The sequence below is a fragment of the Choloepus didactylus genome, chromosome 27 (assembly GCF_015220235.1).
Source record: "Choloepus didactylus isolate mChoDid1 chromosome 27, mChoDid1.pri, whole genome shotgun sequence".
Taxonomy (NCBI): Eukaryota; Metazoa; Chordata; class Mammalia; order Pilosa; family Megalonychidae; genus Choloepus; species Choloepus didactylus.
In genome coordinates, this window is record NC_051333.1 from 16,342,620 (window position 1) to 16,358,302 (window position 15,683).

Consider the following 15,683-nt stretch of genomic DNA (forward strand, 5'->3'; position numbering starts at 1 on the left):
TGCGGAGCCCACGCCACCCCCCACTGGCTCGTGGCCTCTGGTCAGCGCCTCCCCAAACACTGCCCCCAGCCTGAGAACCAACCCTGCAGCTGCAGTTAGTTCTTTTTGTGTTTCTCCCCAGATACTAGCTCAATGATTCTCAGGTCTTTGGGGTCATTAGAAAGACTTAGGGGCTTATTAAGGACAGATTCTGGGATCTGCCTTCAGAGACCCTGGATTCACTGACAGGACTGGAGGTGGGGGAAGGGTGGGCCGGGGTGGCATTTTCACTGGAGGCCAGCAAGCCCCTCCCCACCCTCAGGAGCACCCTCAGGGGTTTATGGTATTGGCTTCTGAGCCAGACCAGGTTTCAAATCCCAGCTCCTTCTGCCCCGATGTCACCCATTGGGCTCTGGGCCCAGGCACAGTTCCTCTGAGCCTAAGCTGCTTGTCTGGCCATGGAGGTACCTGTTCCTGTTTCCTAAGGGTGTGTGCGTGTGATCCAGTGATGGAGAGCAAGTACAGGTCCTGACACACCGGGAGAGCTAGATACCTGGGGCCTTGCTTACTGTCATTGTCACTGTTATTGATCATTGTAGTCATTGCCCTGGTAATCATGTGATCCCAGCCTCAGCCTCTCCGGTCCTCAGTGTCCCCATCGGGCAGGTGTCTGAAAGCTATGCCTGTACATCTTAGGGGCAGCTGTAGCCTCTGAGTCTTAGTGGGGAGATAGATAGGGGGTGAGTATAGCAGCAGTGCCCCCTCAGAGGCCTCAGCTGGACCCCAAGGGTTCTGGATAGAAGGTCTCCCAGTGATCCTGGGTCCACAGGCACCTGTTAGAGGGAGGGCCAGTCCCTGGTGCCCAGGTTCTGGGCAGGGTCTGAGGCTCAGGGTGGGGGGCCGGAGTCTCCCCTGGCTGGCCCCAGGGCCTGCGATGTCCCTCCAGGTTCCAAGGATTCCCGAGCAGCCTCTGCAGGACAAAGACTGGGGCCACAGTGCCCTCCAGGGGTCAAACCCTTGGATTCTAGGGTTAGAAGTGACCAAAGGTGGAGACTTCCAGGGTGAGTGTTTGTCCTCAAGACTTGTGTGACACAGGATCAGGGCCCCAAAGGGTCAGGACGGGGACACTGCCCTGTGTCTGGAGAGGCCATGGGCTTGGGACTCTAAAGGATTCAGAGTTCAGATGTCCCCTCCTGCGTCTGGGCTTCCCCCATCCTGGCCCCGACCCCTCTGCCTCTGCTTCCCCTTCCCATTGAAACTGCCGCCTCTGCCCGTGCTTTCTTCGTCACACCTGATGACTCTGCTCTGAGTTTTCCCATGCCAGCCCTGATCATTCTCGGCTGTCACTGAGGATAGGTCAGTCACCGCGCTGGGCTGTGAGCTTAGGGCAGAGCCTGGGGCTGCCTCCATCTCTGCTGCGTCCCCCACGTGTCCCCGTAGACCTGGGCTCCATAAGACTCTAGGAATGAGCGAAGGTGCCCCTTACCCTCTCCCTCGTCTCTTGAGCGTCAGCCCCAGCCCCTCTGTTGGGAGGTTCTCCTTGATCGAGGCTCCCCACCCCCTTTGGCTTGTCCAAGTCCCCGTGTGTGGGGGGCACAGCCTGGGGCCCGCCCTGCTCTCTCTCCCACTGACTGCACACCTCAGGGCTGGACACTGGGAGGGGGACACGGGCCTAGTGACTAACTGTTTCCTTTATTTATTTGACAAATATTTATTAAGCCCCTACTATCATCGGGCCCTGCTCTGGACACTGGGGAGACAGCAGTGGCCGAACAACAATCCCCACCCTCATAGAGCTGACAATAAACCAAATCACTAAATAGATAAACGATATGATGACAGTGTTTGGAGGAAAAATACGATAATTAAGGAGACAGAGTTTCCGGGGATGCTGTTTTGGTTGGGGTGGTTTCTGAGGAGGTGACATCTAAGCAGAGACCTGACTAAAGTGACGGATGGGCTGGGCAGGTATCTGAGGGAAAAGCATTTTAGGCAGAAGGAACAGCAAGTGCAAAGGGCTTGTGGCTGAAACAGCCTAGAATGTTCCAGGGATAGGAGGAGACCAGTGTGGCTGGAGCAATGTTAGCTAAAGGGAGGAAGGAGAGAGAGGAGATCAGAAATGGGGTGGGGGTTTGGAGGATGGAGTAGAGCCTGGAGGGCCTGGTAAGGACCTGGCATTTTAGTTTAATTGTGAAAGAAGCCACCAGAGATATTGAGTTGGAGAGTGCCATGATATGACACACGTTTTGGATAGCTCGTACTGGCTATTGTGGGGATAGCAGATTTAGGGGGACAGGGCAGACACCAATAATGGAGCTGCTGCAATAGTCCAGATAGGAGACGATGGAGAACAGGACCAGAGGAGGAGCCATGAAGGGGAGAGGGGTAGGTGGATCCTGGATCCATCCTGTGAATGTAGAGGTAACAGGATTTGCTGATGACTTGGTGTGTTTGAAAAGAAGAGTCAAGGATGATTGATTGCTCTTTGAACCAAATCCATTTTTCAAATAACAACCGACAAGGCCCTACATGATCTGGGTCCGTGCTCACTTCCCAAACTCATCTCCCCCTTGCTCACCGTGCTCCAGCCACCCTAGCCTTCTTGCTGATCTCTGAACATGCTAAGCATGTCCCCACACCACGGCCTTTGCACTTGATGATCCCTGTGCCTGCACATGCTTCCCCTCTTATCTGCATGGTTGGCACTTTCTCAGGTCTCTGTTCAATCGTCACCTCCTCAGCGAGGCCAGCCCTCTCGAATCAACCTATTTTCTTTTCTTCATAGCACTTTTCACTCTCTGAAATGATCTTGCCTATTCACTTTCTTGAATTATCTTTCTCCACTAGAATATCAGCGACTTGAGGCCAGCGACTCTGTCTGTTGGTCATTGCTGTATCTCGGCATCTAGAAGAGTGCCTGGCACATAGCGCTCAGTACATGTGCTTGTTCGCACGCTGGCTTACTCAGAAGAGACACCCGGACAAGCCTGCACAGGCAGCATACACGACAGAGCCTGCGGTCACCCACAAACCCTGGAGAGGCCCAGAACTCGGGGACCATCTGCTCCCACGCCCGAGTTGCCTGGAAGGTGGGGAGCGAGAGCTGGGAAGGGAGCACCCCCAGGGAGGGTGCAAGGATGCTCTGGGGCGCGCCCCGCCCCGCCCTGCATCCCCAGCAGCCAATGGGCGCGCGGTCCTCCCGGCGCCCCCTGGGACGTGTAGTCCCTGCAGGGGCGCCCCCGGGCCCCGCTGCGCGCCCCTAGACTCCACGACCCGTCGTGCGCCGGAAGGCGCGGGGATTGGCCGGGCCCCGCCCCCGACCCGCCCCGCTCGGCTCGCGCCGCAGCCCCAAGAATGAATGAAATCGTAGCGCGCTGGGCGGCAGAGCGGGCGGCGCAGGCCGGGCTGGGCCAGCGCACGGCTGCAGCGGCGCCCCGAGCCGGAGGCGGCCCCGCCGAGCGGGCCATGGCCACCGCCATTCAGAACCCGCTCAAGTCGTGAGTGTCTCCGCGGGCCCCCCGACCCCGAACACACCCAGGAGCCCTCCCCCCGCCTCGCTGGGGAGGGGAAGCAGCGCGCAGCTGGTAGTTGAATGGGGACGCCCAGCGCACCCTCTCGTCCTGGGGGCCCACCACCCCCTATCACCTCCTAGGGTTGGGGGAGAGAGCCCCTCCAGGACCGCGGGGGCTCCTCTTCTTTGTCGCTGTCAATGAAGGAATGTGGCGCGGGCTGGGGGGGGACGGCAGAGGCCGAGTTTCCCCACCCAGGGGGGTTGGGGCTTCCCTCTCCTCTGTCTCATTGGGGGCGTCGGGCCTGCCCCCGCATATGGCGGGGAGCACCGACGCCTGGGGCCCTGCCTCGGTCTCGCGGTCCCCACCATCGTCTTTCCCCTCAGCCAGACACCTTTCTCTCTTTCTGCCCTCTTTTTCTGGGGACCCGCGCCCGCGCATCTGCAGGGTGGGAGCTGAGACGTCGGGCGTCCCGGTTACATATATACCCCTGCTGTCTCCCCTTGTGCCTCCTCGGGTCTCCAGCTTTGGCCCCAGACACCACTGTCGTCTTAGACCGTAGGATCCCACTCCGCTCCCAGCCCCGGACCAGATACCTTTAACCAGAGCATCTCTCATCCTCCTGGGGACCGGATGCCTCTGGAAGGGGTGCTGGGAGCGCCCTCATCCTCCGGGGATTCCCTCCCTTTCTCCCTGTCGGAGCATTAGCTTCCACCTGGGCCCCGTGGCTGGGAGCCAGGATGCCCGGGTCCCAGCCTAGCTCCTTCGCTCCCTGCCACCCCCGCTCTATCCACTTCTTTCCTTCCCTTTCTCTCCATCTCTGCCTCGCTCCCTCGTCGAGAGCTGGACTGCGGGGTCCGGGCTCTCCCCCACCGCCTTCCCCAGGCCGTGACAGCGGCTCCGAGTGACAGGCGCGCGGCCGCTCCCGCCCTCTCTGGCCGGCAGGCGAGCGCGGCGCTCCCCTCCCCCTGCCGCCGGGCCCGGGGGAGGAGGCGGAGGGCGAGCGGCGGCGCCGCCGCACAAAGGGGCCGGGCCGACCTCCCCCCCCCCCCCCAGCCGGTGCGCTCGCTGCCTTGACCTTGAGCCGCGAGTGCCGGGTGCCGCGGGAGGAGGGGAGAGGGAGCGACCCCGCGAAGCGAAGGGTCGTGCCTGGTGGCTGGACCAAAGGACCCCAGTCATTTCTGGCGTCTGCGGGCGGGGGTGGGGGTGGGGGTGGGGAATTGGGAGGGATTGGGACAGGGGTGTGTGTGCCGGGGGCGGGGGCTTACGGGCTGACACTTGTGGCTTTGAGGGAGGGCTTGGAGGGGGAGTGTATGGGGTCCGAGTCCACGGCAAGTGGTGTGTGATGGTGACACCCCTTCTGCTTCTCTCTCACCCTCAGTGGGGCACACACACACACACAGATGCTTCTATGAGGGAGACCCTCAGAGTGGCTGGGAAAGGGGGTTCCTGTGAGGCGGGCTGGATCTACAGGTGTTGGGGTACCCCTCACTGAGGGGCAGTCCACTGCAGGGTCCTGGAGACCCGGGGTGAGGGGGGTGGGAGTGTCAGCAGGCCTCTTTGCTCTGCAGGGGTGATGGTAGGGGCTCCCCTGCTCCTGAGAGAATGTGAGAATGGATCCCTTGGGAGCTCTACATTCAAACCCCAGCTCAAGCCACTAATTTTCTTTTCCTTCTGAGCCTCAGTTTACCATCTGAGAATTGGGGGTAATAATAGTTCTTTTGACCTCATGCGGCTATTATGAGGCTTAAATAAGGAGACATTTGTAAAGCACTGAGTTCACAGTCTGACCCTGACTACACAGGCTTAGCGGTGGTAGCTCGTGGTGGTATCCGCGAGGGTTCCGGGGTGGGGCAGGAGTGAGCCGGAGTGTGGGAGGCGACTGGTGTAGAGATCAAGTGTAAGAGGGTGTGTTGGGGACTTTGAAGGTGGAAGCAGGTGAGAGAGGAAGGTGGCAAGAGCTCCCTGTGAGTGGAGCCAGTGGGTCGGCAGGGGTGAGACATGGCGTGGGTACCGCAGGGGCATAGTGAGCTTGGGGGTGGGGTGCCAGTGTCCCTCATTGACTCATCCCTGGCCGAGGAGGGCATTTGTGGGCATAAATGAGACTCTCCATCCATGTATTCCCTCAAACCTGGACACAAACTCTGGACCAGGAAGGCTCAGGAGCTGTGGGTGTGGAGAGATGGGGTGAGTGTGCATGACCCAGTGGGTCAGCTCACTCTCTGGGGGTGTCCCTTAGGGTGGCGTCTGTGTGGGTGACAGTGGAAGAGAGAAGGGGGTAGGTACCTCACCTTCCTGTGCTCTGAGTCCTCACCACCTGGAAAACGGTGATAAGAATCGTACCCCCCAAAAGGCTGCTATCGGGATTCAATGTCACGCCTGTAGGGCACTGAGCCTGGCACTTAGTGCTCAGTAGTCATTCAACAAATTGTTATCGAGCATCGACCATGTGCAGGGCAGTATGCATTCTAAGTAGAGTTAGCCATTTTACCTCAGTGCATATCAGATCCTTTGTGGAATGAATGAGTTTATTGTGCACTTACTATGTGTCGGCACCTTTAAAACACTTTACTCATATTTACTCACTTAATCCTCACAATAATCCAATGAGGCATCATCCCCATTTTACACATGAGGAAACTGAGGCCTAAAAAGGTAGAGTCACTTGCCCTGGCCAGCAAGTGGCAGAGTCAGGATTTGAACCCAGATGTGGCTGCAACACCTAACCAGCATGGCTGTTGTCAGGCTGGTGGAAGGGGTTGAGCAGGGTGGGGCGACTGGGAGCGTGGCTGGGGCAGAGACCGTCCCAAGTAGGGTAGGGACTGGGGGGATGTGGGGTGGGTGAGAGACTCTAAGTCTCTTGGGACTGAAGTGTGCGTGTGAGTAAATGTGAGTGCATCTGTGAGTATGTGAAGGGGTGTGGGTGGGGGTCTATGTGAGCGTGTTTGTGTCCGGGTGGGCATCTGCGAGTGTATGGACGAATGTGTGTGAACACTGCAGGGTGTGGGTGTGGGTGAGTCCAGGTGTGCCTGTGTGAGTGTATGCACGTGCGTCTAGGATGTGGGGACGCGGGATCGTGTGTGAGCGACGGTGCGCTCTCCCCTGGCCCCGCCTCGTCGCTCCCCTGCAGTTCCCCGGGTCTCCCCCGGCCTCCGGGTCCGCCCGGCCCCCAGGCCTGGGACTACCACTCCCAGCATGGCCCGGGCCGGCCCGCCCCGCCGCGGTGATTGGCTGAGGGCCCCCGTCCTCCCGCCCCCGGGAATGAATGGATGAGCTGCTTCGGCGCCCGCCCGAACGCTGGGAGGACCGACCCGGCGGGGACCTGCTGGGGGCAGGACCCGGGGAGCAAGATGGCCACAGTCATCCCCGGCCCCCTGAGGTGGTGCGGGCCGGCGGGCGGGGGGAGCGCGCGGGCGGGTCTGCGCGGGCGTGTGTGTGTGTGTGGCAGCCGGGGGTGGGGCCGTTGTGGTGTCTGGGGGGCTGTCACCGGGTGCGGGGCTGCGCGGGGGTGCGCGTGTGACTGTGTGTCTCTGGCCAGAAGGTGTCCGTCGCGAGGCTCCTGGCGGGGTGGGGGGTTGGGGGTCTCGGAGTCCTCCTTGGGGAGGGGGTCGTCATCCCTGCCCAGCAGGGGTCCCGGAGAGGGTGAAGTGGCCTGGGGGTTGGGGTCCTTAGTAAACTCGAGTGAAGTCCACACTACCTTTGTCTTGGAATGCAGAGTGTGTGACTTATTTGCGTGTGTGTTTTTAATTTAATTGTGAGGATATGTGTGTGATTTATTTTATTCTACACCAGCTACCTTTGGATATTTGGTTCTTTGAGTATGTGTACATGACCTCTGGAACTATGCATGATTTGTCTGTTCTCTGCCTTGTCTTTGGATGTGTAGTTATATGTGTATTTGTGTGTAGATTTTCATGTGAAGATGGATGGATTTGTCTGTTTCAGTGCTATAGATTGTATATGTGTGTATCTTTGTGAGTTTGGATATCTGTTATTTGAGATACTGGTTTTTATGTTGTGTGTCTTTGTGAGTGTGTGTGTGGATCCTGTGTGACTCTGTGTGATTTCTTTGTATTATGTGTCTGGATATGGTGTGTGTGATTTGCTTGTGTTGTGTCTTTGGATATATGTGTAAGTGCATATGTGGATGATTTCTTTCTACTGTTGTCTTTTTGACATTTGTGTATCTGTGTGTGTTTCTGGGTGTGTGTGTGTGTGTGTGTGTTGTGATAGGTGTTTCCATATTGTGTGTCTTTGTGTGATTCCTGAGTGGGTGATTTGTTTGTATTGTGTATGTTTGATTATGTGGTGAATGTTTGTGCATGGATATTTGTGTGATCTATCTGTTTCAACAGTATGTGATTTGGAATATTTGTGTTTTTCAGATGTGTGGTGTGTGTGTGAATATGTGTGAGATTTCTCTGTTTCTCCTTTGTGAGTCTTGGGATGTGTCTCTCTTTGTGTGTGAATCCTGTGTGACTATGTGTGATTTATTTGTGCTATCTTTGGAATGGTCCTGGTGCGTTTTTGTCTGTTTCTATATTGTGTGTTATCTACTTAGTTGGAGGCCTCCTTGAGTCCTATGTTGGGGACCCCTTGACCCCTGGGCCCTGTTCCCTCCCTCCACTCTGGGTCCGGGAGGGGCAAGGAGGAGAGAGGCGAAGTAGGAGGGATGGGTGCCCCCACCCCTGAGCCCGGGCGGACCGGGCTGGAGGAGGGGTGCTGCGCCACCAGGCGCACCTGCCCTTGCTGACAGCCGCGCGCCCGCTCTCCCGCCCCGCAGCCTAGGCGAGGACTTCTACCGCGAGGCCATCGAGCACTGCCGCAGCTACAACGCCCGCCTGTGCGCCGAGCGCAGCCTGCGCCTGCCCTTCCTCGACTCGCAGACCGGCGTGGCCCAGAACAACTGCTACATCTGGATGGAGAAGACGCACCGCGGGCCGGGTACCCGCCGGGGGGGCGGGGGCGGGGCGGGGCCGCGGCTTCTCGGCTGCCTTCTTACCGCCCTTCTCACTCCAGGTCTGGCCCCGGGACAGATCTACACGTACCCTGCCCGCTGCTGGAGGAAGAAACGGAGACTGAACATCCTGGAGGACCCCAGACTCCGGCCCTGCGAGTACAAGATCGGTGGGTGCAACTGTGTCCTCGTGCCACAGCGTGTGCTCTGATCTCCGTGTGCTCTGATCTTCGTGTGTGTCTGAGCCTCCTGCTTTGTCTCCCTTCTAGAGACTGGCAGGCTGGGTGTCTGTCCATGTGTATCTGGGCATATTCCCGAGAGTACAGTTTTCGCTGAATGGCTGAGCTTCTGATTGTATCGCTCCCCCAGTGGGCCTGGGTGTATTCAAGGGCTCCGTGGTATCTATCACCACGTGTGTCTAGGTGTGTTGTTTCTGGCTGTGAGCTGGGAAGCATCTGATGCCTGGCTCTAGCCCTTCCTGAAGGTGCCTGAGTGTGTCCGGCTACATATCTCCCTGGGTGTGTCTGGATGTGGCGGGGTGACTGGATCTCCTGCTGGGTGCATTGGGGTGTATCAGAATGTCTGGTTGTAACTCTCCGTTTGTAGCTGAGTTCATCAGTGTTGGCACCTCTTTTCAGGTGTCACCAGGTGCATTAGAAGGTTTATTTCCCCTGGGCTGTCAGAGTGCCCAGGGCTTCTCTCCCTGAGTGTGCCTGTATATTGGGGTGTCTGGGAGACTCTCTTCCTGTTAATGGCTGGGGCATGTGGATTCTGCTTGTGAGTCTCATCCATCAGAGTGTCTGGCCTTATCACTTCTTGGACGCGTCTAGGGTTATTGGCGTGACTGGCTTTTTCTCTTCCCCTGTCCAGGTGTATCCTTGGGCCCGGCTGTGTCTTCCCCATGGGGTCTGGGTGTATCTGAGGGTGGGACGGATTCTCTTTCTGGGCATCTAAGGGTGTCTCTAGGTGTCTGGTTTTATCTCTTCCAAGTGTCTGGGTGGACCTGAGGGTCCGGTTGTGCCTCTCCCTTTGTGGGTCCAGCCGTCTCAGACAGGCTGCCTGTGTCTCCCCCATGAACGTCCCTGTGCATCCTATTTGAGTGTCTATTTCCCCACGTGGCTCTGAGTGGCTCTGAGAGTCCGCCTGTCCCTTCCCCGGGGTCTGGGCCTCTTTCCCGGTGTGTGGCGGAATCTGCTTCCACTGCTGGTTGAGTGTGGGAAAGCCTCTTCCTCCCCTCCCGAAAGAAGCATGCTCCCCCTGCTGCGGCAGTGTGAGGGGTCCTCTGGGGACGATTCTCCCCCTGACCTCCCGTGGCCCTGTCCCCAGACTGTGAGGCGCCCCTGAAGAAGGAGGGTGGCCTCCCCGAAGGGCCGGTCCTTGAAGCTCTCCTGTGTGCTGAGACAGGGGAGAAGAAGATTGAGCTGAAGGAGGAGGAGACCATTATGGACTGTCAGGTAGGACGACACCCCAGGGGGTCCCAGTGGCAGGATCCTTCTCCCACCCCTGCTGCCCAGTCCATGACCCCTCCCCAAAATCCTGCTCTGAAACCTCTTGTGGCTCCTTAGGGACATCCCAAATCTCTGTCCTCTTTTTGGAAGACTTCCTGACCTGCCCTCCTACCCCGAGGCTCCAGCTCTGCTGCAGAGTCCCCCCAAAGCAGGACAGTGTCCCCAACTGCTTTCTAAACCCCAGTCTCTCTCCTCCTGTGCCCAGAAACAGCAGCTGCTGGAGTTTCCACACGAGCTCGAGGTGGAAGACTTGGAGGATGACATTCCCAGGAGGAAGAACAGAGCCAAAGGAAAGGTATCACCTGGAGGCTTCTCCCATCAGCTCCCCTCTGTTAACAGATCCCATTTACTGAGCACGTACAATGGTCCATCCCCACCCTCCACGTGGACCTCATTTAATCCCCAGAGCAGCCCTAAGGGGTAGGGGATTTTATATCCATTTCACAGATAGGGTTAGGGGAAACTGAGGCTCAGGTATGTTAAGCCATTTGCAAACCAGAGAGTGCATAGTGGGTTAGAAAGATCTTCACGCCTGTGCTACAGATGAGGAAACAGGCTCAGAGAGGCGACGGGTGTTGCTCCAGACCCTGCTGCTAGGAAGCGGCAGGGCTGCAATTTAACCTCCAAGCCCAAATGATGAAAACTTTCCATTCCCTCCCTTTCTTGGCCCTTCACTCCCGACTTTGCCCCCAGGCATATGGCATCGGGGGTCTCCGGAAACGCCAGGATACCGCTTCCCTGGAGGACCGAGACAAGCCGTATGTCTGTGATAGTGAGTCCTTCTGAAGCGGGGGATAGAGAGAGAGGGGAGGGTGTCCCGGAGAACTCGCCCTCCTCTCCCTCCCTCCTGTTCTGGACCCGGGAGGGGGCAAGCTCCAGCCTCTGGCAGAGGCGGGTGGAGGTGCGATCCCGGAGGCCAGGGTGGAGGTGGCGAGGGCTGGGAGGGGCTGACCGGCCCTCCCCGCTCTCCAGTCTGTGGGAAACGGTATAAGAACCGGCCGGGACTCAGCTACCACTACACCCACACCCACCTGGCTGAGGAGGAGGGGGAGGAGAACACCGAGCGCCACGCCCTGCCCTTCCACCGGAAAAACAACCATAAACGTGAGCAGGCAGGCCAGGTGGGAGGTGGGGAAGGGGCCTGGCAGTGGGGGCTGAGGAGCCAGGGTGGGTGGGGGCCTTGCATGTAAGACATTTCTGGAAACTCTCCAGCTCGGTGGTCCCCTCCCCCCACCGACTGTGGGGATGCTGGCTCTCAGGTTGCCATGGCAACCAACCATCTCTCCCGTGCTCCCGGCCGGGCGTAATATTTCTGGGTCTGATTTATTGTTTCAATAAGAGCTTGGGGAGTGGGGTGTGTGTGTGTGTGTGATAGATGGCTCCCCTCCCTCCCTGCTTCCCTTTCTCCCTCCTCTGCTGAGCTTTGACCAAGGGGCAGGGGCTGTGGCCTGGGAGCCCTCAGTGTCTGCCCGTGCCAATCCCATGCCAACCCTGACAGCCGAGGGATGGGGGAGGGAGGGGCCTCAGCCAGTGGACACCCCTGCTTTCCCTCCCATCTCTTAGAGAGAGAGGGCCAGCCTGCATCCCACCCCCACCACACCCATTTTGTGTTCAGAATTTTCCTTCCAAATGTCTGTTTCCATACCAAATCATGGCCACTATCTACAGAGTTTTGATGGAGTTTGGGCTTAGATGCGGGGGGCTGTCGGGCAGAGGTGTGTATGAGCTGGGAGGCAGGGGGCTCTTCTTAGAGCTGTATTTGCCAGGTGTTTACCTAAGAGGGAACGCCAGTTGTCCTTCTCAAACAGTTGGGGAGACACTGCTAGGAATTATGTGCCCCCCTCCCAAACTCTCTTTTGTTCCTGGCCACAGCCTGGGGTAGCTACTCTCCTCTCCCCACCCTCTCCATGCCTGGACCAACGGGTCCACCCTGGGGCTGAGGCTGGGGGCAGGGTGGAGCTTGCCTGTGGTGAGAGCCCCTCTCTCTGTCCCTCCCTACCCCCAGAGTTTTACAAAGAATTGGCCTGGGTCCCCGAGGCACAGAGGAAACACACAGGTAGGGATGGCTCCCTCCGCCCCTCCTTCTGCAGCGACCTTCGGCTGAGCGCCCCGTCCGGCCATGCCAACCCCTGCCTGCTGTCTTTCAGCCAAGAAGGCACCCGACGGCACTGTCATCCCCAACGGCTACTGTGACTTCTGCTTGGGTGGCTCCAAGAAGACAGGGTGTCCCGAGGACCTCATCTCCTGTGCCGACTGTGGGCGATCAGGTGATGCCCCCCACACACCTGAGGTTTCCGGGGAGCTGGGAGGGAAATAAGGACCGTGGATCACCGGAGCCCTCGATTGCTGAGGCATTGTGGGAAACTGAGCGGGGTCTGCGAGGCTCCGGGAATAATGGATTGGGGGTGTCAGGGTGTCGGGGGCACTGGTGTCCGAGTGCCGTGGTATCGCAGGAAGCTTATCACGGTGTCAGGAGTGGCGAGGGGTGGTTGCTGGCGTTGCGTGGGGAGCGGCTTGCTGCCGCCAGGGCACTGTGGGGAACACAACGTGCTTGCCAGAGAACTGTGCTTAGGAGACTGTGGTTTCTCCTGGTGGAATTGTGGGTGATCGACTGGTTGCCTCAGTGTGGTGGGGTAATGAATTGTGGTTGTCATGGCAATCGGGTAGCCATGGAAGGCCGCTGTTACGGCACCGTGGGCAGGGGCCCGCGGGTGTCTCTGCCCTGGGCCGGCGGCGTGACTCGTGGAATGGCACTACACAGGGTCGTTGGGAGCAGTTCGTTCGCCGAGACCAAGGTGTGGGGGACCCATCATGGAAGGTGGTTGCCATGGCATCGTGGCTGGGAGACTGTGGTTGCCACGTTACTGTGGTTAACAGACTCTGCCGTTCTGTTGTGGGTAATGGAATGTGGCTGCCTCGGCCCGCTGGTAACAGAATGTGGCTGCCACCGTCCTGTGGCTGGTACCGCGGGGTTGCCACGGCACTGTGGGTAATAGAATGCGGTTGCCATGGTATTCTGGGGAGCGCAGTGTGGGGTTGCCATGGTGTCTGGGTAGGAGACAGTGGTGGCTGTGGTGCTGCAGTTACGGTTGCCGGCACTGACAGCAGCGTGGCCGTGGCCTTGTGGACTTGAGGTGTGGGTCAGGCGGTGGCCCACAGAAGCTCAGCGGGTGGGGGCTGAGCCATTTCTCCTCGATGCCTCCCCCTCCCTGAACGCATCCCTGTCCCCCTCGGCCCCCAGGACACCCCTCGTGTTTACAGTTCACGGTGAACATGACGGCGGCTGTGAGGACCTACCGCTGGCAGTGCATCGAATGCAAGTCCTGCAGCCTGTGTGGCACGTCGGAGAACGACGTGAGTGCCCTTCTGCCTCCCTGGGACATGACTCCCTCCCCCAGGCCTCCCCAGTGGCACCTTTGCCATTGCCAGTCCAGCCTAAATCCTTTCCCCGGAGGCCCTCCCTGGTGAACACTAGTCACATGTATTGTCATCACTGGTGTCATTAATTGAGTCTGGCACTTTAAACTCATCTCTCTCAACCTCCCAGGCACCCACTGAGGTAGGTGCCCTTGCTCCCACTTCACGGAGGAGAAACTGAGCTCAGAGGGGGGAAACTTCCTGCCCGTGGTCACCAGTTAGGGAAATGGTACGGCTGGGATTTGAACACACGCCAGCTACTTCCAGACCTGGTATCACTAACGATGACTTTAGTGTCATTTTAAGCATCCACAGAATCTTATCAATCCCAGACTGCAAGTTGCAGATTGACAGTCCTCAGGGGTGTTTTTGCTTGGCCCAAGCAGGGTTTTACAATGAATCCATAATGCAAAGACCTTCCCAAAGCCCTTTCTCTTGGAAGGGACCACCTCCCCCAGCCCCCCACCCCGGTTTCTGGTGCCCGTGCCCCCAGGGTGCCAGCTGGGCGGGTCTCACCCCCCAGGACCAGCTGCTGTTTTGTGATGACTGCGATCGGGGTTACCACATGTACTGCCTAAGTCCCCCCATGGCGGAGCCTCCGGAAGGTGAGAGAAGAGGTGGGCACGATGGGCAGCCGGAGGGCATGGAAAGTTGTCTTCCTGCTGTTGAAGCCCCTGTTCTCTGGATGGGAGGGAGCGGGGAAGCCCCCCCGAACCTGGGCCTAACTCCCCGTTCTGTGGCCGCCCCCACAGGGAGCTGGAGTTGTCACCTCTGTCTTCGGCACCTGAAAGAAAAGGCCTCGGCCTACATCACCCTCACCTAGGCCTGGCTCCTGCTCGCCTGGACCTCTGGGGTGGTGCGCGCCCACCTGCCTCTACGAGCCCCCTCAACTCTCCCCCACCTTAACGCCCCACAGTGGGAGGGGGAGGGGGTGAAGCCGGGCAGGGGGCTGGGCCGCCCCCCTCCGTGCAAGTGGAATGTTTGCCCTGTGGGTTGGTGGGCCCAGCAGGGCTCCTCCCACATCTTTTCTCCCTCCCCATCCCTTGGCAAATGGGCACCAGGACTTCTGCTCCCCTTAAAGCCATACCCCGCCTCTGGGCGGGCACAGGGGGTAGATGCCAGCCAGGGGCATGGGCAGAGCCTTTTTCTAAAGAAAAAGACAAAAAGTCAAAAAAAAAAAAAAAAAGAAATTAATATATACAAAGAGTCCTATAAGGCCTGGCTGGGTGGAGGGGCGCTGCCAAGAGCACCCACTGGGCACGGGTCTCTGCCAACTTCCTGCCTGGCTGCCCCGCCCCCACCTCCCAGCTCCTGGCGTTGCAGCTGTCCCAGCTCGGTTCCCAGCTCCCTGCCCAAGGTGGGCACCCTTCCTCCCACGTGCCAGGGCAGGTGGGCGTGGGGCCCCCTCCCTCGCCCCCTCTCAGTGCCCACCGTGGATCCTGCATGACGTGAACCATGGATTTGGAACTCCGTTCCCCACCCCTCCCCCACCCCCGCGCCCACTCCGGTGCCTGCCGGGCCGGTGGGGCAAGGCGGGCCCCTGCCCAGCGCCTGCTGGAATGAGAAGCACAGACTCCGCAATGGACGCATCGTCCTCCCCGTCCCCCACCCGGCCAGGCCGGGGTGCCCCTGCCACCCTCGCTGGCCATTTTGGCGGTAGCGAGGGGGCGTGGTTGTTTCTTGTGGCTGTGTGTGTTTGTTGTTCGGGTTTTTAAAAAAAGGGAAATTGAGACCGCAAGTGGGGGAGGTGGTGGGTTGGGGGGTCTCCCCCAGTCGCAGGCGTGCCCCTCTCGTAGACGAGTCTCCTTTACTGCCTGCCTCTGCTGTGAATTAACTTGTTCTGTGTATTAAACTGGGCCTGAGCCCTCTGCCCACGACTGCCTCCTTCTGCAGGCTGGTGTGGGGGCGTCACGGAGAGGGGAGGCGGGGGGGCCTCACTGGGGGAGAGGACCTGAGAACAGCTGGAGCCCCCCCCAGTTCCCGGCTTTGTCCCGGCTCCTCCCCCCGCCCGGGAAGGGGGGTGGGGCTCCCGCCCAGCCAGCTGTGGTTGCCCTGGCAACGGGCCGCGGCGGCTGCGGGGGCGCGGGGAGGGGCGGGGCTGGAGCGGGGGGAAGGGAGGGGAAGGCGCCGCCGGCTCCACCCGCCTCCGGGGCCAGGGCGGGGCGCAGGGCCGCAGGAGCAGCTCATCCCAGGCCCAGGCATCACGTGGGGGTCCCCGTGCCGCAGGTGGGGTGAAGCGTGGTGGGGGAGGGGCAAGGGAGAGCGAAGGAGGAAACACAGACACAGGGAGGTCAGGGGTGCAGGGTGAAGAGC

At 59.3% G+C, this 15,683-nt stretch overlaps 1 protein-coding gene across 10 annotated transcripts; it reads left to right on the forward strand.

Moving 5' to 3' along the window:
* Positions 1 to 3,365: 3,365 nt before the first annotated feature.
* On the forward strand, positions 3,366 to 15,244 carry DPF1 (double PHD fingers 1). 10 transcript variants are annotated; one of them, XM_037819666.1, is made up of 12 exons: positions 3,366 to 3,476; positions 8,272 to 8,432; positions 8,508 to 8,615; positions 9,772 to 9,899; positions 10,159 to 10,248; positions 10,647 to 10,725; positions 10,926 to 11,057; positions 11,959 to 12,009; positions 12,101 to 12,220; positions 13,195 to 13,307; positions 13,864 to 13,987; positions 14,123 to 15,244. In XM_037819666.1, exons 1-12 carry the CDS (start codon positions 3,445 to 3,447, stop codon positions 14,191 to 14,193), a joined length of 1,209 nt encoding a protein of 402 aa, XP_037675594.1. In that variant the 5' UTR covers positions 3,366 to 3,444; the 3' UTR covers positions 14,194 to 15,244. The 10 variants fall into 10 exon arrangements, with proteins under 10 accessions (XP_037675594.1, XP_037675596.1, XP_037675598.1 ...); XM_037819668.1 differs by having other exon boundaries at positions 13,894 to 13,975; XM_037819660.1 differs by lacking the exon at positions 3,366 to 3,476 and adding an exon at positions 6,757 to 6,867.
* Positions 15,245 to 15,683: the final 439 nt, after the last annotated feature.

Coding starts and splice junctions, on each gene's coding strand:
- DPF1 (XM_037819660.1), top strand. CDS start 6,758: ATGAGCTGCTTCGGCGCCCGCCCGAACGCTGGGAGGACCGACCCGGCG. Junction 8,616..9,771: donor GCCCTGCGAGTACAAGATCG/GTGGGTGCAACT, acceptor CCCTGTCCCCAG/ACTGTGAGGCGCCCCTGAAG. Junction 10,726..10,925: donor CAAGCCGTATGTCTGTGATA/GTGAGTCCTTCT, acceptor CCCGCTCTCCAG/TCTGTGGGAAACGGTATAAG.